Source organism: Mirounga angustirostris, unplaced genomic scaffold (assembly GCF_029215605.1).
Source record: "Mirounga angustirostris isolate CCGP_5_RB_7025 unplaced genomic scaffold, mMirAng1.0.hap1 SCAF_1, whole genome shotgun sequence".
NCBI classification, from domain to species: Eukaryota; Metazoa; Chordata; class Mammalia; order Carnivora; family Phocidae; genus Mirounga; species Mirounga angustirostris.
The window spans coordinates 58150600-58176857 of record NW_026991709.1 but is presented as its reverse complement, the minus strand read 5'-3'; the positions used below and the strand labels follow the sequence as shown (position 1 = coordinate 58176857).

At 43.8% G+C, this 26258-nt stretch overlaps 1 protein-coding gene across 3 annotated transcripts in view; it reads right to left on the bottom strand.

Annotated features, from left to right (window-relative positions):
• Positions 1-26258, bottom strand: part of GTPBP8 (GTP binding protein 8 (putative)) — a 139439-nt gene that overhangs the window by 45633 nt on the left and 67548 nt on the right. Inside the window, exon 6 of one of the 3 annotated variants that reach the window (XM_064590655.1) lies at positions 14110-15028. The exons of 1 other annotated variant lie outside the window; for it this stretch is intronic. In XM_064590655.1, the coding sequence (XP_064446725.1) occupies positions 14941-15028 (88 nt within the window). In that variant the 3' untranslated portion in view covers positions 14110-14940. Of the gene's footprint in view, positions 1-14109; positions 15029-15673; positions 15791-26258 lie in introns of those variants that run through there. One more of the 3 variants, XM_064590629.1, reaches the window with a different exon arrangement.

Genomic DNA, 26258 nt, shown 5'->3' with positions numbered 1-26258 from the left:
TCTTTAGTCTTGCATTATTTCCACTAACTCTGAGGCCAGCAATAGCTAGTTCTGAGTGGGTAGTCCAGCCAGCAGCAACTCTGCTTTCAGGGAGAATCTTCAGGGTGGGCTGAAAGGGGGGCCAAATCCAGGTAATTCATGACTTACTCATTCATCTTCAAATTTTCTAGACTTTGAGAATTTTGAAGCTGGGAAGGGTCTCACGCCTCATCTGGCCAGCAGCTCCCAAATGGTAGGGGATGGGGATGCTCAAAGGTAAAAGTATGGCTCTAAAAGCTTTTCTCCAATAACTATAAAAGCCTAAAAGGAATTATACGTTTAACCAACAAACTCCCCAACTGATCATGTGCCGAGCGATTCAGTTGTTAGCACTGATGGGGCTCTGGTCAGCTGATGGTGATATCATTGCAAACATATAGGAATGGGTACCTTAGTGGTGACAAAACAGGGAACCTGATGTATAGATTAAATTTCACTTTGTAGGAGTGGTAAGGGAGATTCTCAGTGAGTGTGACAAGTTATTACAGAATGACTGGGTAGGCTTTTCAGAAACTCCAAAGGGTAATAAACTTTCAGCCTCTCAGTTCAAGTAAAGCCTCTGAATGAATGAAGATTTTAATGTTTGCTTGTTTAGCTCAAGATCAGGTTTGAATAAATAGCATTTTATTTTTTTCACATTCTTATCCTGCTCAGGATAGGATGCTGGAGAAGGAACTTGGAACAGAATATAACCTGTTTTCCTACCTTTTCTTGGAGACTCAGCACTCGGCCCAGTGCTTAGAGTGGGAAATCAGACATGGATGGACTCATTTCTTCTCGATTTTTTAGAAAGAGAGCAGACACCAGCCCCCAAAACTGAAATCTTTTCTGTCTAAGCAGTCTGTTACTGGTGCATTAAATGAATGGTAGCTTAAGATTTAGCAGTTTCCTTTGCCAATACTAAACAAGCTACTCAAAGTAACCTTTGAGAATAGGGCCCTGTATAAATTAACCATACAATCTCACAAGACTGAAGTATCCATAGAAAACAATACTTTCCAATGCTAGGAAGTTTTCTATGTGTGTCTAGGTGCATGTGGGGAAGCAAGTTCTGAGTGGACAGGGAAGTTGAAAGAGCAGGAGACTCTGCTGATAGATTTTGTCTTTCTCCTTTGTCCCATCTGGAAAATCATTTCTGCTCATTTGAATGCCCTTGACTATCAGGAAAATAAAGTGAAAGCACTTCAAAGCCAACATAAATTTAAATTAGGTAATACTGCCAACAATCTCCTAGAATTTCATTGATGCTTGAGCATCAGGTGGTTGGGACCATGTGAAGAGGTTCATTAAGGAAGTGAATCTTTGTCTTCAGGACTATTCAAGCATGACAAGTTTTCCCAGCTCCTAGAGAAATGTTGAAGAAGAATCTGAACCCCACTTACTTAGCCACTCATTTCTGAGATCTAACCATTCTTTTTTTTTTAAGATTTTATGTATTTATTTGAGAGAGGGACAGAGAGCACAAGCAGGGGGATGGGCAGAGGGAAACAGGGAGCCCAATGCCTGGCTCAATCCCAGGACCCTGGGATCATGACCCGAGCCGAAGGTAGACGCATAACCGACCGAGCTACCCAGGCACCCATAAGATCTAACCATTCTTGGTCTCACTTAGATTTCAAGAGAACTTGAAAATCCAAGAAAGACTTCATAAAGACTTATTAAGGTAATCATTTGGTCCTTATATTCTGAGAAGGAGCAAAGAGATGGGAAGAGGACCCACCATTAAGGGTACACGGGAACAGGGGTGCTAATCCTGACTGCTTCCCAAGGCTATAGCTTATGCTTTTTATTTATTTGATTGAGATACCATAAAATTCACCATTTTAAAGTGAACGATTCAGGGGGGTTTTAGTACATTCACAAGGTTGTACACCTACCACCACTACCTAATTCTGGAACATTTCATCCCTCACCCTGACGTGTCCCCGCCCCCCCCACTTGCTTGTATGTAGGCCTGCCTCAAGGATACAACGTTACTCCTTCACTCAACAAACAGTTGTGGGGCACTTAGCAAACTCTGGGCATGGGATAATTTAAGCCTATGGTTTGTCACAGAGGCACCACAGCACAAAGTGTCAAATCTTACCTTAGCGAACAAAGCCTTCATGGTTACAGTAAAGTGTGCAGGTGTAGGACTGTGGCGGGAAGGGGCGGCTCATCTGCCAGTGGCTTGGCCGTCGGGGAGCAAATGTGATCGACAGCGAGTGTGCAGAGGGGTCATATGCCTTGCAGGAAGGTTCCTTTAAATACCTACAGGCCCCCGGCTTTTAGGAGTCATCACCTCTCCAAAGGAGCTTGGGCCAGCAAACCAGCCCTGAGCATTTCCAGACTCCTTCTTGTCCACATTTCCTGCTCAGTCCATGTCCAGCTGCAAAACTTTTTTCCATCATTAGCAAGTTCCATTTTCTTTTCTTTCCCTTAGTTTTCTTTTTCTTTTCTCCATTATTTCCCCCAGAAACCTCCTTTGCTTTTTTTTTTTTTTAAGATTTTATTTATTTATTTGACAGAGAGAGACATAGCGAGAGAGGGAACACAAGCAGGGGTAGGGGGAGAGGGAGAAGTAGGCTTCCCACTGAGCAGGGAGCCCGATGGGGGACTCGATCCCAGGACCCTGGGATCATGACCTGAGCTGAAGGCAGACACTGAACGACTGAGCCACCCAGGCACCCCCTCCTTTGCTTTTATCATCTTTTTCCCTTCACTTCTTTTCTTTTATCCTAGTCTTTCCCTGCGCACCCCAGGTACCCAAGCAGGCTTGGGCGGGAGAGTTGCCACGGAAGGGACCGTTTAGAGCTAAGAAAGAAACTGTGTCTCCTCTCCATACAGGCTGAAGGTTAAAGAACATGAGAATTAGACTTGGTGGTCTCTCCCTTCCTGCAATGCCATTACTTATAATTATATTAACATAAAATAATAGCTATTAAGCTCTTCTGTGAACTAGATACTGTACTAAACTCTTTGTCTTATTTAATCTTCACCATAATCCAATAAGGTGGATGTTGTTGTGATCCCCAGTTTACAGATGGGAAACCCCAGCCTTAGAGTGTTTAATCACTTTTTGATATCATAAACTAGTAAATGGAGGAGAGTCACCCAAAGCCACCTCTGAGCGCAGAGCCTAGGTGGTGATTTATAACGCCTTACTTACTTTCTGGGCTTCTTTTTTTTTTTTTTTTTTTAAGATTTTATTTATTTTTCAACAGAGAGAGAGAGACAGTGAGAGAGGGAACACAAGCAGGGGGAGGGGGAGAGGGAGAAGCAGGCAGCCCGATGCGGGGCTCGATCCCAGGACCCTGGGATCATGACCTGAGCCGAAGGCAGACGCTTAACGACTGAGCCACCCAGGCGCCCCTACTTTCTGGGCTTCTATCTTTCCTTGGACCCACCTCCCACTTAAGCTGTCTCCCTTTCTCTTTCCGAAGTGAACTTTGCAGTAGAGTTGGCTTCTCTCCAGCGTTAGCAAGCTGGAGGATCTTTGGCATGGGCTTAGCTCTGAGCTCCATGGAGTATTGTAACTGCTGGTACTAGGGTAATAAAATCTTAACGGTCTCCAGAAAAGGCGGCTGTAAATTCTTCTGAAGTCCCACTTTGGGTGTAAAGGTTCACGCCTCTCTTCCCCCTCCTCCTCTTCTTCCTTGACTCCCCGCCTCCATGAATTCTCCCGGGTTTCATGAAAGGGGCCATGCATTAAAACAAGGCACAGAAATCCCAGCAGCCTCCAGCTGCAGCCAGGGTTGTGTTTTGTCTAAAGAACGTTCTTTAAAAAAAAAAAGTTTGGAATCAGCTTTGTTCAGGATCATAGACACATAGCTTATGCTTTGGGGAGCAATACTGAGAAAAAAGAAGAGGCAGAGGAAAATGGCCAAGAAGGATAAGAGAAAGGAAACAAGAATAACCCTGAGCATGTAAGGATGCCCAGAAAAAAAACTTTGTGAAAAAAACACCCAAGGGGTTCTGGGATTTTTCCTCTCTCAATTATTTTTAATATTGTTACCTGAGCCCTGACAAGCCAGCTGTGGTCTTTCTGAAAAATTCATTTGGCTGTTTGGAACTGAGCGGGGAAATAAATAGCAGAGGCCCGAGAGGGACTCAAAGCTCATTTCTTCCTTCGGGCAGCAAGTGAGCGGATCTGGAGCACCTGGGAGGCTGGTGTGGGGAGAGTAACAAAGGGGCCCCTTTGAGAGTTCCCTTGCTGCCCCCGCCTAATAACCGACCAGCTCACATTTAGAGAAAGCGTGGCTATCAGACAGTGACCCGAGAAAAGTGACCATTGGGACAGATGTCTTAGGAGCCATCTGACTGACCTAAGTCCCAGCCATTACACCACAACAGGTCACTTTGACTTCCCTCTCCCAAGGAAGAGGCAGTACCAAGTGGGGGCCTGGAGGGCCGAGCTCAGAGAATGTATGTGCAAGTTAAGAATGGGTGAAACCCAGGGGCCCCGGGGCTTGATAAACATCACAAAGGGTTTTATGTGACCTGTGTGATAAAAGCCAAAGGTACTTGTCTAAATCCTGCTTCCCTCTTAGTTTCTAAACCCTTGTGCATTTCACAGGAAATGAAATCTGTGTTTGTCAGATTCCTGTACCCCTACCTCATTGAAAGGAGGATAGGTTGGAGCTGGCTTATGCACCAGAAAGTCTAAGATTTGTTTCTTTAATTTACTTCTAATGCTTTTCTGATCAAGTTTGGACTACAGTGGTAGGACCAACAGCAACTAGATCTGTCCTTCACTGGCCAGCTGGTCAAGGACATGATTGCTGCCTGTGTGTGTGTGTGTGTGTGTGTAAAGGAAAGGGGTGGGGTGTGTAATTTGCACTACCACTGTTCGCTGAACCCCCCACCTCAAATTTGAGTCAAGTGTTTAAAGAAACTTCGGGAGTTGTTTTGTTCTTTTCCTTTCTTCAGATGTCATTTTGGGAGGGATGTGTAAAATTTTTCTGTTTTCTTCTGTATATATTTCAAAGCTCCTTGAAGGCAGGGATTTCGTCTTATGCATCTCTCTCAGTCTAGTAGAATACCTGGCACCGGGTATTTGCTCAATTATTGTTTGTGGAAGGGAAGTCGACATCTTTAAGGGAGCATTTCAGCCACTCTCTTGAGCTCTTCCTAGTGTCTCTTTCCTTCTGTAGCCCTCTTGTAGATCTGAATATGTTGTTTGTCTCCGAAGTCCCCAGACTTTTCTTTCTCTCCTCTTTTATTTTTAATACTTGAAAAAATATTGCCTTTCTACAGATGACTTCCAAATTCCTTTGTTCTCGCCACTCCAAACCACCTTCCGCTATCACCACCTTCTGGCTCTTTGGGAACCTTATTTCGGGAGAAGGAAAGCGATAGGGAGAAGATACCCTTTGGCATCTCAAAGCGGCTGAGACTGCTCTTCTTGACCCTTTTCCCGACAACGTTTCCTCTGCACGAGCCCAGAGCCCTAACCTCCTCTGCTGCTCACTTCTGGTGACAGAGTGGGGCAGTGCTGTCTGCTGAAGTCCAGAGTGAGAGGGGGTTGGAGGCACCCCTGGGCCCTGGCATCTGGGGAGGGGCTGAGGTGTGGAGGACAGAAGGCAGCGTGTGGCTGGGAGGTCTGAGATGCTGTCCGTGGCAGAGCCGAGCACACAGCGCTGTGGCACATGAGGCCTCGTGGCCACTGGTGAGATGCCCATCCTTTGGTAGGACACTCCGGGCCACGGTCCCTCTGCATTGCCTTTCCTCCTGATCTCAAACTCACAATACTGTGAGACATCTTTTTCTCCGTTTCCTCTCTAGAGAAGTAAGTCCTGCCTCTTTCTTGACCACAAAGGAAAGACCCTAAAAAGCTTGATGCTAAAATTTAAGCTTCTGTTTGTGAAGGCTCCAGCCTGGCGCCTGCCTACCTACCCTGTGGTTCTCCAACTTGAGTGTGTTCAGAATCACCTAGAAGCCTTGCCAAAACACAGAGTCCTGAGTCCTACTCTCAGAGTTTCTGTTCAGTAGGTCTTGGGTGGGGCCTGAGATTTGGAATTTCTAACAAGTTCCCGGGAGATGCTGACGTCACTGGGGGGAGACCCCATCAGACCACCAGGCCCATTGATCCGCTTGTCAGACACCACTCAGCCCTGGTTTCCCTCAGTCACAGTCAGGGCTGCCAATTACTGAGCTTGCTTCCTGCTTCGCTTTTCCGATGCTTTTATCTCATTTAACCCTCACAGCAACCCATGAGGTAACTACTGTAAATATTCCCATTTTAAAGAGGAAGAGACTGAGGCACAGAGAGGTTATATATCTTGCTTAATAGAAGTGGTGAGGCTATTTCAAAGCAGGGCAGTAATGACTAAAGCTTGTGTATTTAATCACTCTGCCATACTGCTTTCATAGTCTAAGGATATTTTTTTCCTAATGGACGTCTTCTACCTCAGAAACATGGGGCTTTGCAAACAAGGTGCTCTTTCATTCCAAACTTCCCCCTCCCCAAATTTCTCTCTGCTGCCGGCTAAGTATAGCAGGGGAAAGCGCACATTTAATCTCCATTAAGACCTTCAGACTTTTTGGAGAAGAAGTCCGACTTGGGAAAGAAGACTGAAGTACTGAAATTTTTAAAGAAAGGCAGTTTTATTGCCTTCAATAACTTGGTAATACAAATGAATGGCTAAGGGAGCATTTCCAAGAATTCCTCTTAGCCTTTTGAAATAAATAAATATGGCTCATTTACATATAAACAACTGTATTAAAGAGCAGGGACTGATTATTTGAGTTCCAGTTAAAAATACATGAGAATTTTGCCACCAATTTTTTAGAGGCTCAATAGAATTAAGAATCCATGTTTTGGGGGCGCCTGGGTGGCTCAGTTGGTTAAGCGACTGCCTTCGGCTCAGGTCATGATCCTGGAGTCCCGGGATCGAGTCCCGCATCGGGCTCCCTGCTCTGCAGGGTGTCTGCTTCTCCCTCTCCCACTCCCCGTTTGTGTTCCCTCTCTCGCTGTGTCTTTCTCTGTCAAATAAATAAATAAAATCTTTAAAAAAAAAAAAAAGAATCCATGTTTTGGAACATGCAACCTTTCAGATCATCTCATCAAATGATTCCTTCCCTTGTGCTGCTAGCTTCGGGTGTTGGTGTCTCAGGAGATCTCTCTGGCAAAATCCACAAATAGGTAACTATTAAGTCAAAGCAAAATATGATGCATACCAGGCAGGCTAGGATTTGATTTTAAGTAAAGACAGTTCAGACATCTTGGTGCTTTACTTCAGCCTGGGGTCCCACACTTACTGCGAGTTTGCTTAAGTTATAGATTTTACCAGCGATCCTAGTGTACACAGTGTGTCCAGAGGGGACCAGGGAATCTGCAACATACATTTCTCAAATTTTATTTTGTTCTTCTTTTTTTTCTTATCAATGTTTTTTTCCCCTGCCTATGCAATTCAAATGCACCAGACTTTGAGAAACACTGCCAGGTTGTGGAGTTGGGGTGGGGGTGGGGGAATTGGGGATTGGGAGGTTCTCAGACACTTCCAGTGGTTCCAACGCTATCTTCACATTGTACTCACTTGCAGTTCTAATAAAAAACATCAATTCCCCGGGCTCTCCTCAAGACCAATGAAAGCGGAATTTTTAGAAGTGGACCTGGGCAGTGGCATTAACAAACAAAAAAGCAAAACAAAAAAAAGTCCCTGGGTGATTCTAATGTGGGGGCCGGTGTTGAAAACCACCAAGTCTGATTCAGAGCAACACAATTAGGGGTGTATGTAGCTGAGGGTAAAAAGCAGAAAAGTAGAAGACACGATATGCTGAATGTATGGGTGGGTGGGTGGGTGGGCATCTTTTCCAAATTAGAAGGAACTCCTGTGATAGAAGACCCCAACCTAGGAAAGAGCTGTTGCCCAGTTAGGAAGCTTCTGTGGGTCCTTCTTGTACCGTTGATTGATCAGATCCCTCCCCTGTGTACGGTCCAGGGGCCATCACGGGAGGCCATCAGCCTAAGGTGCCTTGGGCGGGGACTTCGCGCTCACTTCGCAGGCCCTTGGCTCTCGGTCCCGGGCTGCTCTCTGCTGCTCAAATCTGGCAGCCCCACAAACCTCTGCCACCCGGTGCTTTCTGAATGATATCCCTTCAGCTTCAGCCCAGGGGCTCTGGCTTTTCTGTTTGTTTTCTTTTTTCTTTCTTATTTAAGAAGCTCAAGAGAACTTAAAAGCAGACCCTTGAAAGCTAAGCATTTCTAATCACATAAAGGTGTCTCTGCAGGGCCTGGGCTGAAGAGGGTTTGTTTGGGGGCTTTCATCTTTCTGTGTATCCCCTTCCTTCTTCAAACAATCTTTCTGGGCTCTTATCCACCCAGCTTCTTTGCCGGACACCCACCCCCATCATCTCCATGTTTGGGGCCCAGAGGGGAGAGGAGCGGAGGGGGTGGCTGAGGGCCTGAGGGGGAAGGGAGGAAGCAGTCAGCCCCCATGCTGGGTCCAAGGAGACTTTGTGAGAAAGCCCCTCTCCATCTGCAGCCCAGCCCGGTGGGAGTCAATTAATTCTGAATAACCTAAACCGACAGAGGTATTTGCATTCACAACCTGACTGATGACCGTATAAAATTGATTTATGAATTAAAGTGCTTCCCCTCCCTTTATCCCAATTCAGGCTGTAATTGATTATAAGTGCTGCAGCGAAATTAAATAAAAGAAAATTAAAAAGAAAAGAAAAAGGAAAGTGAAAAAAAGAGAGGCCCTTGCTTGGCGGTCCGGCCTTCTCAGGGCTCCTCGGGATTAGCCATTCTATTCATCACATACCAGTTTTTCTTTAAAAAGTTACTTCCCCTTTTGTCTCCACCCCACCGTGGCTCCCCCCACCTCTGCTATCAGCAGCATTCTCTCCAGGCCTCCTCCCACCAGCTGATCCTCTGGGGGGTGAGGAGCCAGTTACCCTCCTGCTCCCTGGACGGGGAGAAGCAAAGAGGGCTTGTCCCAGGTAGCAGTGTGCCCACAGACACTGAGGAGCAAACAAGGGTGTCTACTAATCTTCTGCCTCCCTTTTCGGTGTGAGTCTCTCACCTTGTCCCTTTTCTAACTGCCCCCCACTCCGCATGCACACAATCAAAATTTCCTTGTTGGAAATGTCCTCATAAATATGTTTTCAATAAGGCATCCATTAATGATAACCTTTTTCATGGCTCAATCCTCTCAGTTACCAAAGAATAAAGTGTTGGATAAAGGAATAAACCTCTAATTGAAAAATTTCAAGCTCCTTTGCCTGGGGGAGGACCGTTTCTTGGTTCAAGGAGGGTCTGGAGTAGGGGACTAGGGGAGCTGGATTCAAATCTCCTAAACAGCATGAGAACAGGCTTTGGAAGTTGGAGGAAGACTGAAAATTATGAGTCGTGTGTCCTTGTTCAAGTCACTTGACCTTTCTTGCTTTCATTGACTCCGATTTAACTTAGGGATAATGGCCTCAACTGAGGTAATGTATGTAAATCCCCTTGAAGTGGGGCTCAGAAAATATGGCTGGTCCTACGCAAATATTAGAGCCTACTTCCTTGCTCAGTCCACTTATGAAGCAGGGCTTGCTGACTCAAGAGCTTTCTGGTGGTAGGATAATCAATGGCTTTCTCCCAAGTCCAACCCAGTGTTGCTATTTGAATGACAAATGGAGATTTTTTTTCATTGCCAAACCAGCCTTGAGAGCAGACGACTTCTTTATTTCTGTACCCTCAAAGATCCCTGTGCACAAAACACATAATTAGACCCTCCCATTCAATTCACCCTCACTACTTCTTCACCTTTTCTCTCCCCTACCCTTCTACCTTGGGACTGCCCACGCTGGATCCCCAGTTCCTGCTACTTCTTTTCCTGCCTTAATTGTTATCTCAAAAACCCACTTCCTACTGTCCTCCTTTCTTGTCTTTTTTTTAAGATTTTATTTATTCATTTGACAGAGAGAGAGAGAGAGTGCACAAGCAGGGGAAGTGGCAGGCAGAGGGAGAAGCAGGTTCCCTGCAGAGCAGGGGGCCCGATGTGGGACTCGATCCCAGGACCCTGGGATCATGACCTGAGCTTAACCGACTGAGCCACCCAGGCGCCCCCTTTCTTGTCTTTGACAGGTACAGTATCGGTCCCTCTCCTCTGAAGTGCTAATGTGCAGTTTTATGGGCATCTCATGTGAAGTGCTGTTGGCCGCACTTCACACACACTTAAACAAAGTAGAGAGAGGTTGCATGGGCCTGAGCAGAAGAAGCGCACTTTGCTGACAACCAGCATGATGCTCATGTTCTCCAACTAGGAGCTCTTCCAGAAACAGATCTCTGACGGTGAGTGTGCACCCCCAAAGAGTCACCATAAGAAAACTGACAGTTGGATCCTCTTTGGGGAATGTTCAAAAGGTGAGCTATGTGATGAGCAAGTTTCTGATAAGTGTCCAGGCAGCTCTAAGGTGCTAACCTGAGAGGGATTCAAAGTGGCCTGGAAGCCCCTTCTCATCTCAGGGGGGCCAAACAGCTGCACTGTGACATGGCTCAGGCACCTTGAAATTCCATGTGACTACTGCTGGCTGGTCTGCAAATTCCTTTTTTGACATGCAATGAGGGGAGGAAGGTGCTTCAGCGATTTTGGGCCCTTTACAGTTTGGTACAAAAGGAAGAGCATGCACCCTGAGGAGACAGACCACCTCTGCAACTTTGCTAATGGAAGCTCTGCATCCACAGAAAACCCAAACGCATTTTAATATATGGGGAGGTCAGGAGGCCAGCAAATTAACACGGAGAAGAACCCAATGGAAGAAATCTAAAGTGGAGAGTTCTAATTAATAAGAACTTCCCTCTTCTTAAAAAGACTTATGTATTCATTTTTTAGAGAGAGAGTGTGTGCGAGCGAGGGGGAGGGACAGAGGGAGAGAGAATATCAAGCAGACTCTGTGCTGAGCACGGAGCCTGAGACCTGGCTTCATCCCACGATCCTGAGATCACAACCTGAGCAGAAATCAAGAACCGACTGAACCACCCAGGTGCTCCCAAAACATCCCTTTTTAAGTGAACCAGGGAACTTGACTATTTCCCTGAGGCTGGAGCAGGGTTTAAACTCACATAGGTGGAAAGACAATAAGCGTGGGGTAACCGATAGTATCTAGCTAGCTGAAGTTTGACTTCAGAAGATGAAAGCTTTTTGTCTATGGCACATGACTGGGAATGGCATCTTCAGGTGACTTCTAGGACAGAAGTCTAAGTTTATGGCTCAGAAGCCCTGGTGGTAATGGGCTCCCCCCGATCAGCGGAGATTGCCTCTTCTCTACAATGGTGATATCTTAGGGCTCATCTCATCCTGGTCTGGGATCAGAGATTAGGCAGTCTGGATATAACTATGACCTTAACCTCTGCCATGGTAAACTTGGAGGAGTACCAAGAGCAGTTGTGAGGACTCATAAGTCATGAGGGACCAGTCAGTCGACAAGCCAGGTAGGGAAAGTGTGGGTATATAGAATTCTGGGAGGCTCGCTCCTGTCACTCAGCTTCAAAATCAGGCGAAGCTGCACATGGATGTTCATAGCAGCTTCACTCATAACTACTACAACTTGGAAGCAATCAAGATGTCCTTCAGGAGGTGAATGGAGAAACAAACTGTGGTACTTCCATACAATGGGATATTATTCAGAGATAAAAAGAAATGAGCTATCTAGCTACAAAAAGGTACCGAGGCACCTTAAATGCTTATTACTAAGTGGAAGAAGTCGATTTGAATGATTTCAACTATCAGGCAATCTGTATGGTTCCAACTACATGAAATTTTGGAAAAGGCAAAAATATGGAGACACTAAAAATATCAGTGAATGCCAGGGGGTAGAGGGGAGAGAAGAAGGGATGAACAGGTGGAGCACGGGGGTTTTTAGGGCAGTGAAACCACTCTGTTTTCATTCCGTAATTGTGGATATGTTTCATCGTAGCTTTTTCAAAACCCATAGAATGTACAACACAAACAGTGAACCCTAATGTGAACTTTGGACTTCAGTTAATACCAATGTATCAATATTGGCCCATAGATTGTAAGAAATGTACCAACACCAATATAGGATGTTAATAGTAGGGGAAACCATGGAGGAAGGAGGTAAAGGAATAGAAAGGAAGAGACGATACATGGGAACTCTCTATATCTTCGGTTCAGTTTTTCCAGAAACTTAAAACTCTCTAAAAGTAAAGTCTATTATTTAAAAAAGAGAGAGGGAGAGCCCTTTTTTTCAGTATTGACTTTTAGCAGTTTGTTGGAAAGAGCCTACGTAAATGCCAATTTATTTGATCATTCTTAAAGGCAGAAATGACTCCTGGAGACATAAAAAACAGCTTGCTAATATACAGAAAAAGACTCAGGCCGCAAGAGCGACACTGTTAGTGTTGATCAGTAATGCGGAGGGGCCATCCCTGAACTGGTGCCTCGTCCCACGTCCCACACTCAGGACCGTCCGCACGGTGCGACGCGCTCTCACAAGCAGAATCTGATCCCTTTTAAGCACTGACTTCCCCTGACCTTCCAAAGACAAAGAGAACGAAAGGTCCAAATTCCCACTTATGGGAAGAAGGGCAATCTGCAGAGAACGGATGACCAGCTGTTAAAACCACAAGAATGAGATCCTGGAATCAGTGTTGCTGTAATGGGCCAGTCCAGGATTCCTGGCAAGTCATGAAGCCACACTGATGTTTTTCTTTGGACATCTTCACCTCTGGTGTCCAACGGGTTTGCTTGTCATTCTCAGTGCAGACATTTCTTCTGAACTCTTGCCCACAAATGGTACAGAGAAGGTCCTTCCTTTTGTTTAGAGGAAACCCAATCTTACTTCGGTGACTTCTGCATCTTTGAAGATTCTGGACAGTCTGCCTGGGCTCCTATCCTGACCTAGGATTACCTTCCTACATGCCAGACTATGGCCCAGGCCAGACCAACTTTTCTCCTATTCTTGCTGAGATGCTTTGTCTACTTGGCCTAGTTTCCCAATCAATTCACTGCTCTTACACTCAGCGATCGGACTTCAGGAAAGTATGTCATTTATATATAGCACTCTCTCGAATTCAGCTCAACAAATTTGTCTGACCTACAAAACAAGACTCTGCAGAATCTGCAAAGAAAAAGAATAGCTCTTTTCCTTGGAACCTGGTCCTCTAGCTAAGATGTATGTAAATTAAATGAATAGAGAACCGTTCCAAGCCAAGATAATAAACAAGGGTTTGGTGCAGAGGTGCTGTCTGTATATGTAAGTGCCAAGAGGATTCAAAGAAAGGAATAGATACCTGTGGGAAAGCCTTGTCAGTGAAAACCTCTGGGAAAAACCAGTATGTAAGATCTAAAAGGAGACATGTTTGTTCTAATGTACACATTTTCCTTGGCCCAGCAAAGTGATTAAAAACAATTGTGGTTTCGGTGTTCAGGAAAAGATAGGATAAAATAGTAAAACCAACCTGGGAAGAGAGGACACGCAAGGAAAAAGTAAAAAATTTCACCAACCGTGTATTTTTTCAGTTGACTTATTCAGTATACTTTTCCCGCATGAGGTGATTATGAAGCTTTAAACCAGGTGATTTCAGAGCACCTCCTGTATCATCCTTGTCTTCTCCTTTTAGCTTGCCTTCACTTCTGGTGTTGTTGGAATAGGAAATTAGTAGGATAAAGATGTAGACTTGACTCTACCAAAATTAAAGTTGCCAGACATAACTCATAATCGCTGTAAATCATGGCGATTTCAGGGGGGACATGGAGGAGGTGGGGGAGGGAAGAAGAAGAGGAAGAGCCATATTGACTGTGTTTTAAAAGATAAGTTACTTTCAACTCTGCAAACGAACGGGCCATCAGAAAACCTGATGTGTGGCCATCACCTCTAAAGCCTGGAAAACAACCATGTACTCAGAAGCCTGTTTATGTCGTTAATATTCTCTCTTTGGAAAAGGAGGACAATGGTACCGGAGAGAGTATCGCGATAATTAAAAGAACGGATGCATTGAAAGCATTAGGACAGCACAGAGGAAGTACTATAGCATTAACTTTATTATTCATATGTGATAAATAAACACAAAGGGTAAAAAAAAAAAAAAAGCAAACAAAAACCCAGTCACTCTTAACATTTGGTTGGTATATTATTTTTAAGTAACCACATATTTGCTCTTTCCAAAATAAATGATATCTAGGATGGAAATGAGACACTTTAAATGAATGCTGGTCTGGGTTTAATAACAAATTCATGTTTTTGTTCGGATGAGGAAATAAACCTTAATAATTACATTAAAATGAACTTTGATTGCCTGATATTAAGATGTCCAAGACAGGCGAATGTTTAGACCGTTTAAAAACACCCTACTTTTTTTTCTGATTAAAGGCTGTTTTAAGAGGATAAACCAATATCACTAGAAATGGGGGTTTGTTCCATCAGAACCTTCTTTTGACCTTGGGGCCAATGTTCCAAACCTGCTGGAAGAGCAAGTTGCCCAGCTCCCTGAGTTTCCCTGGTGGCCCCTATGAGTCCTTGTGCCACACCAAAGCTCTGCTCGCTCTGCCTTGCCATATAATGGCCCCTGTGGGTTGAGCCACATGCTGGAAGACGCCGGCAGAAGGAAAGGGTCCCTGATGTGCTCCTCCAAAGCTGTGCATTCAGTGGAGGAAAACAACAACTGGCTAGAGAACTCAGCCATCCTGGCTAGTTGGAGAGGAACATCCCTGAGACTGCCTCATTGAATTCTTATTTCCTTCCGTGAAACTGAAAAGTGGGGATACACAGTATCTTGGCTGCTTGAATGATGTCTCTTCTATTTCTTCCAGCTGTCAACATCTGTGCATCTAATAGATTGTTCCAGTCCTCAGTCCCTCACGGTTACTTTGGTGAGGGAGACCCTTCACATCTTTTGTCAACCTCCAATCTTCTTTTAAAAAGACACATTTCAGCTCCCCAAAATTACTTTTTCCTCAAAGTACAGGAATTTTACTTATCTGATTTCCTAGAGATAGTCCACAGGAACATTCCAGAGGCAAATCTTCCATTAAAAGATGCTGGACAACAGAGCAGCAACCTAAGGAGGGAAGAATCAAGACTACCTACTGCATGGGCATAACTCATCTCCGCAGAAGGTCATGAGCAGTTGGAGGTGAGGTGCAATTTTAGGGAAAAGTAGTCTGCTAAGAAAAATGTGCAGAAAACTTATTCCGAATATCAAAAGGCCAAAATTAATTTTAAAAGTTTTTTTTGTGTGAAAAGTTGAATGTTTATGCAAATATTATTTTTGAAATGAAGAACAAGTTCAGGAAGGTGAGGCCAGTAATGAAAGAAAAGAAAAGAACTAAAAGTCAAAAGCATCAGTTTGTAGATGACCTGATAAACCATTCCGGCTTTGAAAACAACTTGGAATTCTTAAAAGTTATTTCAGCGTGTGTAACTTCATGTGATATTCACATCAGTGGTAATTGCTTTTATTTTTATTGGGTCTCTTTACTATTGAAGACTATGTTCTACAAAGGTACGAGTTTTGAAAATATAAAAGTCCTTGGAAGCTAATTCACCATGGGTCTGTGGTAAATCAGTCTTCAAGGCGTGATAATGGTGCATCTTTTCCAATTTTCTGTTTGGGCTAAACAATCTTAGCATGTACACATCATCATTAATAGAAGGAAAAAAAATTAACGTCCCCTCTTACAAAAAAAAAACCCACACGAGACTGCTCAATAAGTAAGATCTGTTGTAAAATTAGAAATTTGGTTTCAACTCCGAGAATGAAGTTGTAGAGAGTTGGCCACTTTTGATTCTGAAGTGGGCCTTTGTAGCTGTCTTCGAACCCCTGGAATAAAGAGAGTTGATTTGCGATGGAATCTCCAGAGCCTGCAGTCATATATTACAATATGTTGTAAATCCAGAGGGTACAATATAGATTTCACAGGGGGCCCTGGGGTTAATTGAAATTCCAACTGCTTCTTCTCTGTGGCAAACTCAGTCTCCTGGGATATTAGCTCAGGATAAGATATGACATTTACAACTTTTTAAGCTTTAGGCTAAAGTAGAAGTTTGCCTAAATCGGCTCCTCCCTACTTTCTACATCCTACCTTCAATTAAAAAAAAAAAAAGTTTACAAGACAGCCTTTATTTCCCCCACAGCTGCCCCCGAGGCGGCCCCCCCCTCCTTTCCAGTGCATGCCGGGCAATGCCATGTATTCTTAGACTCCCAATGGCCCCCATTACTGTCAATTAGTTACGGAATGCTACAGGGATTCATGCCTGACAGCTCGGGTAAAGGCAGGAGAAATGGGCCCAGTAGGGAGCGAGGGGCCTGATTCTTTTTTGTGCACAAGAAATACCTTTCTCAGCAAAGCTTTTAATGGCCTTCCCTTCATTCTTTCCCTCTGCTCTAGCGCTGCGCCCCCCATGATCCCAACATATCATATACACATGCGCTCCTATATTCACACACTGACACGTTTGTGTGAATATCGCCCAGGACTGTGAGAACATTCTGAGCAGGAGGCTCTGAAATGTCCTTATAACCTCTGAAAATTACAGAGCTTTAACATTCCAGTATATATCTTTGCTATAATCTGATTCTTAACTTCCTCTCTTCAGAAGGTTTCTTGTTACCCAGTGCCTCTTTGGCCTCTGGCTTTTTAGCATATTTTCCTTCTGCAGTTCTCCTCCTTCCAAAGAAGAAATGTGTTCTCTCTGGCCACAGACTCTGGGTCGAGAGCCCACTGCACCCACCGTGGGGTCACTGAGTTGGGCAGGCGATGGTGCTTGGCATCTCCTGCCACTCCCAGGTCTTTCTGACTTCTTTCTCTTCCTCTTGCCATCCTCTCCTCTACTTTCCCACCATTTCTCCCTTTCCTCCTCCTATCTATGCCTAGATCATTCCATTTACTCTGGAGACTTCAGGCCAGAGGTGTGGTTTTACTCATTTTTGTTCTCTCTTCCCTTCCTTACCCACTCCAAGTATTTACCATTACAGGACAAAAGACTTTGTTTTGTTCACCAACGGATCCGTACTCCAAAGAATAGCATCTGCCCCAAGTAGGAGCTCAGTAATATGTGTTGAGAATGAATGCATGCATAAAAAAGCATTTAATGCCATTGGTGGTACTCAGGGTTAAGGAGAACCCAGCATCACATCAAAATGGTCTGCCTGTTCCTGGTCTGCTGTCTTTGCTCTTTTGTAGGAGTACCAGCCTTTTCTTACCATTCAGAACAAAGATGCACTTAGGAAAAGCCTACTAGGAAGATAACAGGTCCCAGTAGGAAATAAATACAGTTAAAGCGATTACACTTCTCTGATGGGTTTGAAAAAGATGGCAGAGTAAAGGGAGGAGATGATGACATACTAGAGAAAAACACTCTCTGGGGCAATTCGTGCCCGGGTTATACATTGTTCCAGGCCCTTCCTCTCCTGGAGCCCAGCCTCATGCAGGGTGTTGAGGAGTCACCCAAGGGCAGTGGCAGGAAGACACTCTTAGCCCATCTAATCCAGACATCTATAGAAGGGCAGAGGAAAGATCCAGAAGAGGGCAATATGATGGAAACAGCAAGGAATGTAAACTTTGGAGGGACTTCTTGAGCCTAAGAGTAAGGCTGCAGGCATCCCTTTCCAGGCTCTTGCAGTCTCGGGCAGTAGTGGGTAAACACTGCCCACAGCATGACTCCGGTCTGCAAAAGGCAGCTATTTTTTATGGTCAACCCATCACCACCCACATATAGCTTTAAGATTCCTGCAGATTCATCAAGCTTCATATTTATGCCATCTGAGAGATATTTCCCATGCTGTCTATCAGATCTGCTTTACTTCAGTGCTTTTCAAAGTGACTGTGAATGTGAATCACCTGGCAATCCCATGAAAATGCCGATTCTGTGGTGTGTCCTGGGATTCTGCATTTCTAACAAGCTCCCAGGTGATCCATTATTGCTGGTCCACTGACACACTGAATAGCAAGAGTTTACTTCATCATCTTGGTAAGAAATAGAGAGGGCTTTGTAAAGATGGATTGACTCTAACCTGAATTAAAGAAGTCAAAGTCTCATGAATAAAGATTTTGATTCCTCAGATAAGAAAAAAGATGTATGTATGATTCTCATATCTTTCCTTTTCGGTAAGTGAGTATAGGTGGTGCCTGGAAATAGTCAACGAACTCATGAGCTAGATATGCTAATGCAGTTTGTCCAGTGTAAATTTCAATGCTTTTCTACCCACTTGAACAAGAATTCTATTACAAAGTTTCAATTTTGTTTGTGTTTGTTTTAAACAGTGGAGTTACTTCATCATGAGGAAAGAAGTAAGTCACTGTATGATCAATGAATGAGGTTACTTGGAAGAGAGTATGTCTACCTTGCTTCATTCCTACCTGCTAAAGAAGAGGCAAAAAGAAAAGAAGAGGTAAGGTACATAATACAGTTCCATTGGTAACCAATAAATACAATTTTGATTGGAAAGAAATACAACAGAATATTCACACTTGCATATGGTTAATCCTGCCCATGGTGTCTGCTCTTATAAACACACAAGCTTGGGACTCAATATACAGGGACAACTTGTATTTATAAATCCAAAGAGATTCAGTAGACAGCTACTAATATTTACTACATCTGGTGCTAGGTGCCAGTTGGGGGTCCAGATCCAAAAGGAGTGGACAGTCTAATTAGGAATATAACACAATGTAAATGAAGCAATAATTTAAAATGTAAACTCTAACTTTTTATTATTCCATAAACTTCCAGGCATTTATGGGAGTTAAAGGGAGTTTATGGGAAGAAGAGATTAATTGAGACTGAGATGGTCAGGGAAGGTTTTCTAAAAGGTAAGATATGAATTAGAATTTTAAGGAAGGTTAGGCCAGGAGAGATGGCAACAGAGTGATGAGTGTGTCAGGAAGGACGAACAACTGTGTGGAGACAAGAGAACATAAAGTGTGTGGGAGCATATGGGCACAGTCTGCTGGAGTGATTTACTTAAAGGAAATACGGTAGAGAGAGAAATGTGGGAACAATAAAGTTGGGATCAGATTAAGAAAGGTCTTGAATTTTAGGCTACAAAGGTTGGACTTTATCTGTTAATAATAATAATAATAATAACAATAAGGAACCACTGGATATTTTGAGTAGAAGAGTACATTTTAACCAAAGTATTTTATTTTATTTTTTTTCAAAGATTTTATTTATTTATTTGACAGAGAGATACACAGCGAGAGAGGGAACGCAAGCAGGGGGAGTGGGAGAGGGAGAAGCAGACTTCCTGCTGAGCAGGAAGCCTGAGGCGGGGCTCAATCCCAGGACCCTGGGATCATGACCTGAGCTGAAGGCAGACGCTTAACGACTGAGCCACCCAGGCACCCCTAACCAAAGTATTTTAATAAATTGATTTCAATAGCCCAAGTATAAGGCATAATTAACATGGTGGCAAAGGACACTGACTATGTGGGATAGAAGGTTGATCTGAAGGAATCATAGACTTTAATGACTGATTATACTTAATGGATGAGCAGTGACCCTGAGGCTTGAAGTTAGTAGAATAGAAAATAAACAGTGGGGTGGGGGATTCAATTTGAGATATTTTAAGTTTTAAGTACTAGTGAGACAGATAAGTGGACAAATCCAAGAGTTAACTAGAAGTGGGACAGTGTGACCTTGCTGAGACATGGTGGGGGCTGATACCTTGGGAGTGAAAGACCTCTCCAAGGAAAAACATGCAGAGACCGAATCTGGGGAAATGCCCGTATGTATGGCCCACATGGGAGAAGAAGCAGAGGCACACAGAGAATGAAAGAAGAGAGGGGAAGAAGGGGCGTCGGGCCAGAGGCAGGGGCCACAGCATTGAATACTGCAGAGGAACCCAGCATGACCGGATCAAGGGAAGGTCCTTCAAGGCTACCGGTGCCTTTCCAGTGTGGACAACACAGAGTGGAAGGATGGAAGCCAGACGACAGGAGATTAAGGGGAGAGCAGGTCATAACAAAGTTAGAATTTATGGACTTCCCTCTAGATAAAAGGAAAAATAGAATGGAAACTGAGGGGGAAATTAAGACAAGTGCTTGTGTTGCTTCTTCATTTATTCTCATGGTGACCCAGATTTCTTTGTTTATTGATTAAGGGGAAGGAAAAAAGGGGAGAGGAAAAAAGGGGAGAGAAAAAATGGCATCTTAAAAACTGCAGAGGGACGGGAATTTGAAGTGGTAAAATCCTGAAGGAGATAGGCCTCCTGGTAAAAGGCAAGCCCTATAAATGGCAGCAAGACAAAACAAAACAAAACAAACCTAAACCCAAAAACTCTCCAAACAACGCTGCTTCCATATATTTGAAAGAAAAGGGGTACAGCCTCCTGGGAGTCCCATCCCCTCCATCATGTGAGACTGTTTTTAAGTTCCAGGCCTGGAGGTCACGTGGAAGAATGGAGATTGTTTGGACTGGCCATTGTATTAGGAAATCAGCAAAAGGTGAATACAAAGCACTGCCAAACAACAGTTGAGATGAACGTCAACTGGCTAAATAAGCACAAACACACACCCAAAGACGGTACCCAGTGGGCATGACTCAGGGGTGTGGAACCAACGCAAAAGACTGGGGACAATGAAGCCCCAGAACACAAGCGGTTAATAACCTCAACTGGCATGATCCAGAAACTATGGCATATCGACAAGAGGAAGGTAATTAAGAATGCTGAGTAAGAGCTACTGTTTAAAAAAGAGACTATTTAAAAAGCACTCGTTGGGAGTCAAGCAAAGGACAATAACTCACTGAGCACCGTACAGCCCACACTCAGCTTGGACACGTGGGGGATACAGAAGAATCACCAGGCAGTGTTCCTGCCCTCAAGGAGCTTCAGTGTAGTTGGGGAGCGGAGATGAACACGATCGAACCCTAACAGCACATCCACACTGTGCAGTAGAGACAGGCTTTGAAGTACCATGAGGAAGAGTTGGTTGGAGCAGAGCTGGTTGAGAAGTAGCCAGGGTGCCAGAATGGGAGTGGTCCCCCATCCTACATTCTTCACACCCTCACCAATGGCCACAGCCGACCCTCACATAGTTGTAGCTGCAAGATCAGAAATGGAGCCGAGGAAAGGGTAACTGTTTTCTTATCATGTGAAGGAGACCTGAGAGCTATACTCTCCCTGCTCAGCAACAGATCTGAAAGCAATGCTCATCTTCCTTCTGTGCCTGGTGTGGGGTGCTCTGCTCAGTACAGGAAGAAATGAGATTTGGGAGTGGTGAGAAGTCTGGAGCTCTTTTTAAAAATCTTTTTATTTATTCTTTCCCCAGTTGTATTGAGATATAATTGACACAAAACATTATATATGCTTAAGTGTACAACACAATGATTTGGTCTATGTATATATTGCAAAATGATTGCCAGGACAAGATTAGTTAAAGTGCATTACCTCACATAGTGATGTCTTTTTCTCCTTGTGATGAGAAATTTCAAGATCTACTCTTTCAGCCCCTTTCAAATATACAGGGCAGTATTGCTAAGTATAGTCGTCGTGAAGTCCTTGATGAGAAGGCAAGTGCCCGAAGCCACTCTACAGGGCACAGCCACTGAGTGCCTGAGCCGCCCTTAGGAGCGTTCCCATGGGCTGTGGTGAAGACGCTTCCCCAGTGCTCCCCACTCCGGGAGTCTCCCTCCACTTCAGAGCATGTTCAGGTCATTCAAACCTGGGGGGCAGTTTTGGCTCTGCCACTTACCAGCTGGGTGGCCTTGGGCAAGTTGCTTAAGACAACTGAGTCGAATATCCTCCTCCAACGGGTAATAATTCTTGTAGGAAAAGTGTGTGGCAAGAAGCAATTGCTTGATGTTATTGTCATTTCCAATTACTCTCTCCTTCCCTTATCTTCATTGCTTGGTAAGGAAAATGGTAGTTTCCCCCTTCCTCTTTCTTTCATTCAGCCACACTGCTTGGCCGCGGAGAGTCTTCCCTTGGTCCGATGGATCTGGCTCAAGCAACTGACCATTTGCCTGGCGCTGGACTAATGCCCCTTTGATCACACACACACATGCACACACGTGAGGCCTGGAATTCATATTTTTAAAAGTTTCTACTCCTGATTAAGACTGCTATACCCATTCAGACTCAAGCACCCCATGAGAACACATAATGATATTGTATGAAAAACATGAATTATTTTCTATCAAGCCGAGTGAGTTCCGGGGCAGCAGCTGCCTCAATTATAGACCTAGGAATACATTGAAAGGGACTTGTCTAACTGGGGACTTAACATTTCAGAGAAGTGCACCATCCAAGACAACTTTTTTTTTTATTTGCTGCTTTCTAAAACAGTCTACCGTTCAAGCTTAGGTTTGTTCCAATCTCTTATTTTTGCTTTTCTGGGTTGAAAATTACCATCACTCCATCGTGGATGTTTCCTTTACCTGTGATCATGTGACTCATGTCCTTATAAGGAGTCAAGGACCAAGGCATCCACAGAAGGCGAGGGGGAGTGCACCACAGAGGATGGAGGGAGCAGAGGCTGAGTGTGGGGTGGCGGGAGAGGACAGGCAGAGTAGTTGGGGGTACTGGCTGTGAACTGAATGTCCCATATGTACAGTTCTGGCAGGTGGATGTTAAATTCAGCAAATCTGACCCAAGGAAAAAACTTTTCAAATGTTTCTAAAGTCTTGCCCAGTGTCCCACACTTTTAGGTGTGTGTGTGTGTGTGTGTGTGCGTGTGTGTGTGTGTGTGATGGGGGTGGGGTGGCTGTATACTCAGAGTTGAAAATAAAAAAGCTCCCTCTATTGACTCCTGAATGGCTGAGATAAAGAGAACCACATGGGACTCATTGTCAGAAATGAGAGCTCAGAAGCTGGCCTCCTTTTTCCCATTATTGTGCTATTCTCCTCCTTCCCCCTATCCCTCCCACCTCAAAATGTTTCCCCAGCCCCCACACAACCCCCCCTTCCCCCCTCCCCAATAGTCCAAAGACCCTCTTTTCAAGCTCCCACGTTGAGGCCCCCTCGATGGAGCCCAAGACCTCCATTCAGAGTCACTGGTTTGGGTAAAATCCCTTATTCACCCCCTAGCCACCCCCCTGCCCCATCAGCTGAGCCTCAGTTCAGACCTCACAAAACAAAACAAAACCAGCCCATAGAATTGATGGTTGCTGCTGGAGGACCCCCCTCTGCTCTGTCCCCCAGGGGCTCCTGCCGAGGCAGCTTCTATTCTCCACGTTCCCTCCCTCCCTGCCCCCGATCCTGCTGGATTTTTGTAGTTAACAAGCACGCACTGTTATTATTGTGCCCCCTATCATATTTATTCCCTTTCGGAGCTGATCCACACTTTTGTCAGAGGCAACCGAGGCATCTTTTGACATTTGAGCCTTTCTGTCTGCCGGGGAGTGATGGCATTGGTGGCCGCAGGGCTGACCCTGGCTTCTAAGATGGAGCAAGCAACGCAGAAATGAGGAAGAAGAGAACAAAACCCCAAAACAACAGGGACTGGAGAGGAAAAAGAAAAACATTGTAACTTGTTAGTGACCCAATGTGAAAGAGGTAAGGGGAGGAGGACGCTAATGAGTTTGATGACAGCTGTATTTAAAAGAGTTTTATTTCCAGCAAGGCTGCAAGTTGGCCAACTTGGTGATAACTCTCAACTAAGCTTTCATTTACACGTTACCTAAATTTGAGAGAAACGAGAAAGGGAAACAGAGAGAGTGAGAAGGGGTGAAACCCAGAGAGATTCAGAGAGAAATACCAACCACAAAAAAAAAAAAAAGAAGGAAAAGAGAGAAAGAGATAAAAATTTCTTTTTGGTGCTCTTAATATAACACACAGTTGCAAGTGGCTACTAGATTTGGCGAAGTCCCCTTGTGTTTTTTCTAAATGGAAAGCTTAGGAAATGTCACCAGAATCCCAAAACTTTGGTGATTAGTAAACTTCCCAGATTCTTTCATATTCATTTCCATTAAGAATTTTGTGGTCATGGGCTAGAAGTAACCTCTGAAAGTGTTGTTCCAATTAATGTCTGCAGAGTGCTGAAATGTCAATGGAGAGAAACTTCAAGAAAACACAGCTAACTAGTTTTCACTTGACCTCACAGAGAGGGGCATTTTTATTCCAATTGTACATCTGAGGAAAGGAAGTTGAACAGCACTGTCATTTGCAGAGGCCCAAGGTAGAGCGAGGGACAGAGAACATCTGACTGCCGGACCCCCAGCCAGCTCCTCGGAAAACCACAGCCTTCATTTTTCACGATCATATTTCTAGGAAGGAATGCATCTGTACTGATGAGGAAATCTGAACGACAAAATTCCAACATACTCCTATAGGAGAAGAGTGTGTGTCGAGAGAAGGTTAAGGGAAGAGATTAGCCTGTGGGATTAGTCATCTCCTGACTTGATTTTCTTTCCTTATAAGACAAAAAGAGAGGAATCTCATGAAAAGGCTACACAGAGGGAGACACTCCGAGTCCTCTCTGATCGTGTTCTTTCACTTTTCTAAATAATCTTGTATTCTTAAAGACCTTGTCCTTCCAAATTGCTCAAAGCACTCACAAACATTAATCAAACCTCAGGACTGTTGTAGGTGACATATATCATTACTCTCCACTTTCAGGTGGAGAAACAGGCTTAGAGAAATGAAGTTTCTAGTGCAAGATTACTCAGAAACTCCACAGTAGAATGAGGTCTAGAATTCATCATTCCCAGGCTGAAATCCATCCATTTTGCTGTGAGATTAATGACATTCAACAGGTCCTCCAGCAAAGTCTCCAATGGCCAAATCTTATTTTTAGGCCCAAGCTTTCCCCCATGTCCTCTTTCTGCAAACTTTAAATGGTGTCCATTACACTAACTATAATCTTTCCTGAGATATGAAATCTAAGATTCTCACAGGTTTTGCCTCAGAATAAACCCTTCAACCTTTACTTTATCCTCCCATCATACAATTTCTATTCACCCTAGGCTTGATACCTGCCCCAATTTCCCTTTCTTGGGAGTACAAATACCCCCGCTGGTATTAGTACAAAAAGAATTGATCCATGATATTTGGATAGTGCTTCATGGTTCATAAAAAGGCTTCATTTAACCCTTCAGTTGAACTTCACTATAGTCCTAAGACTTTTATAGACAAGGAAAGTGAGTCAGGCTCAAAGAGGTTATGTGTCTAAAGTCGCATGGCTAAGAAATTTGTGTGGGGGTTGAGGGGGGGCAGGGAGACAAGAACCAAGTCTTCTAGGACTCAGATACAGAATATTTTATGTTACTGTTGGAGACAGCACCTGGAGAATGAATTTTCTGTATATACGGAAGAAGTCAACAAGGGCAATATAGTGTCTGAAAATAATCCAACCTCAAAGACAGTTTGTAGGTTTGATCTAGTAGAGTATTCCTTAAGTATTACTAAGGAACCTAGAACCACTACTTGAAAATCAAGAAGACTGCAACAAATGTAAGGTAAACTGTAAGCTATTTGGATGCAGGGACCTGAGATTTGGTTCACCCTGAAACGTTCTGCTACATTGTGGGGAATAATTCATTCACGTAACTGAGACAAGTTTTGGGGTCAGAGTTATCACCCATTTTAGAAAAGAATATAGGTTCTGTAGATGTATGAAATGTTTTAAAGTATTAATTAGGTCAAGGTGGTCAATAGTGTTGTTCAAGTCATCTCTGTCTTTACTAATTTTTTATCTAGTTCTGTCAGTTGCTGAGAAAAGGGTGTTCAAATCTCTGACCATGACTGTGGACTTGTCTATTTCTCCCTTTAATTCTGCTCATTTTCACTTTGTATATTTTGCAGCTCTGTTATAAGGTGCATACTCACTTATTATTTTATACCTTCCTGATGAATAGACTCTTTATCATTATGTAATGTCCCTCTTTATCTCTGGAAATACTCTGCCGTTAAGTCTACTTTATCTGATAGTAATAGAGCTTTCTACCCTTCTTATGCTTACTGCTTGTATGGCTTATCTTTTCTGCCCACTTACTTTCAACCTGTATCATCTACTCAAGATCAAATAATTCTAAATTCTTAATTATATAAGAGCTTTTGTGAATTTTATTAGTTTGAGTGAGATACTGAGAGTATGATCATCTCTGGATGAATCAGTAAGAGGGAATTTCTGAACTTTCCCCCCTTCTCTCCAGAAGATAAATGCTAGTCCATGACCTGGTTACTTGGTCCATGATCATTAAGGTTTTCTTTTTTAAAAAGTTTTTTTAATTTAAATTCAATTAGCCAATGTATAGTACATCATCAGTTTCAGATGTAGCATTCAATAATTTATCAGTTGCATATAACACCCAGTACTCCAACATCCCTGCCTCTCATCTCTTCAACTAAA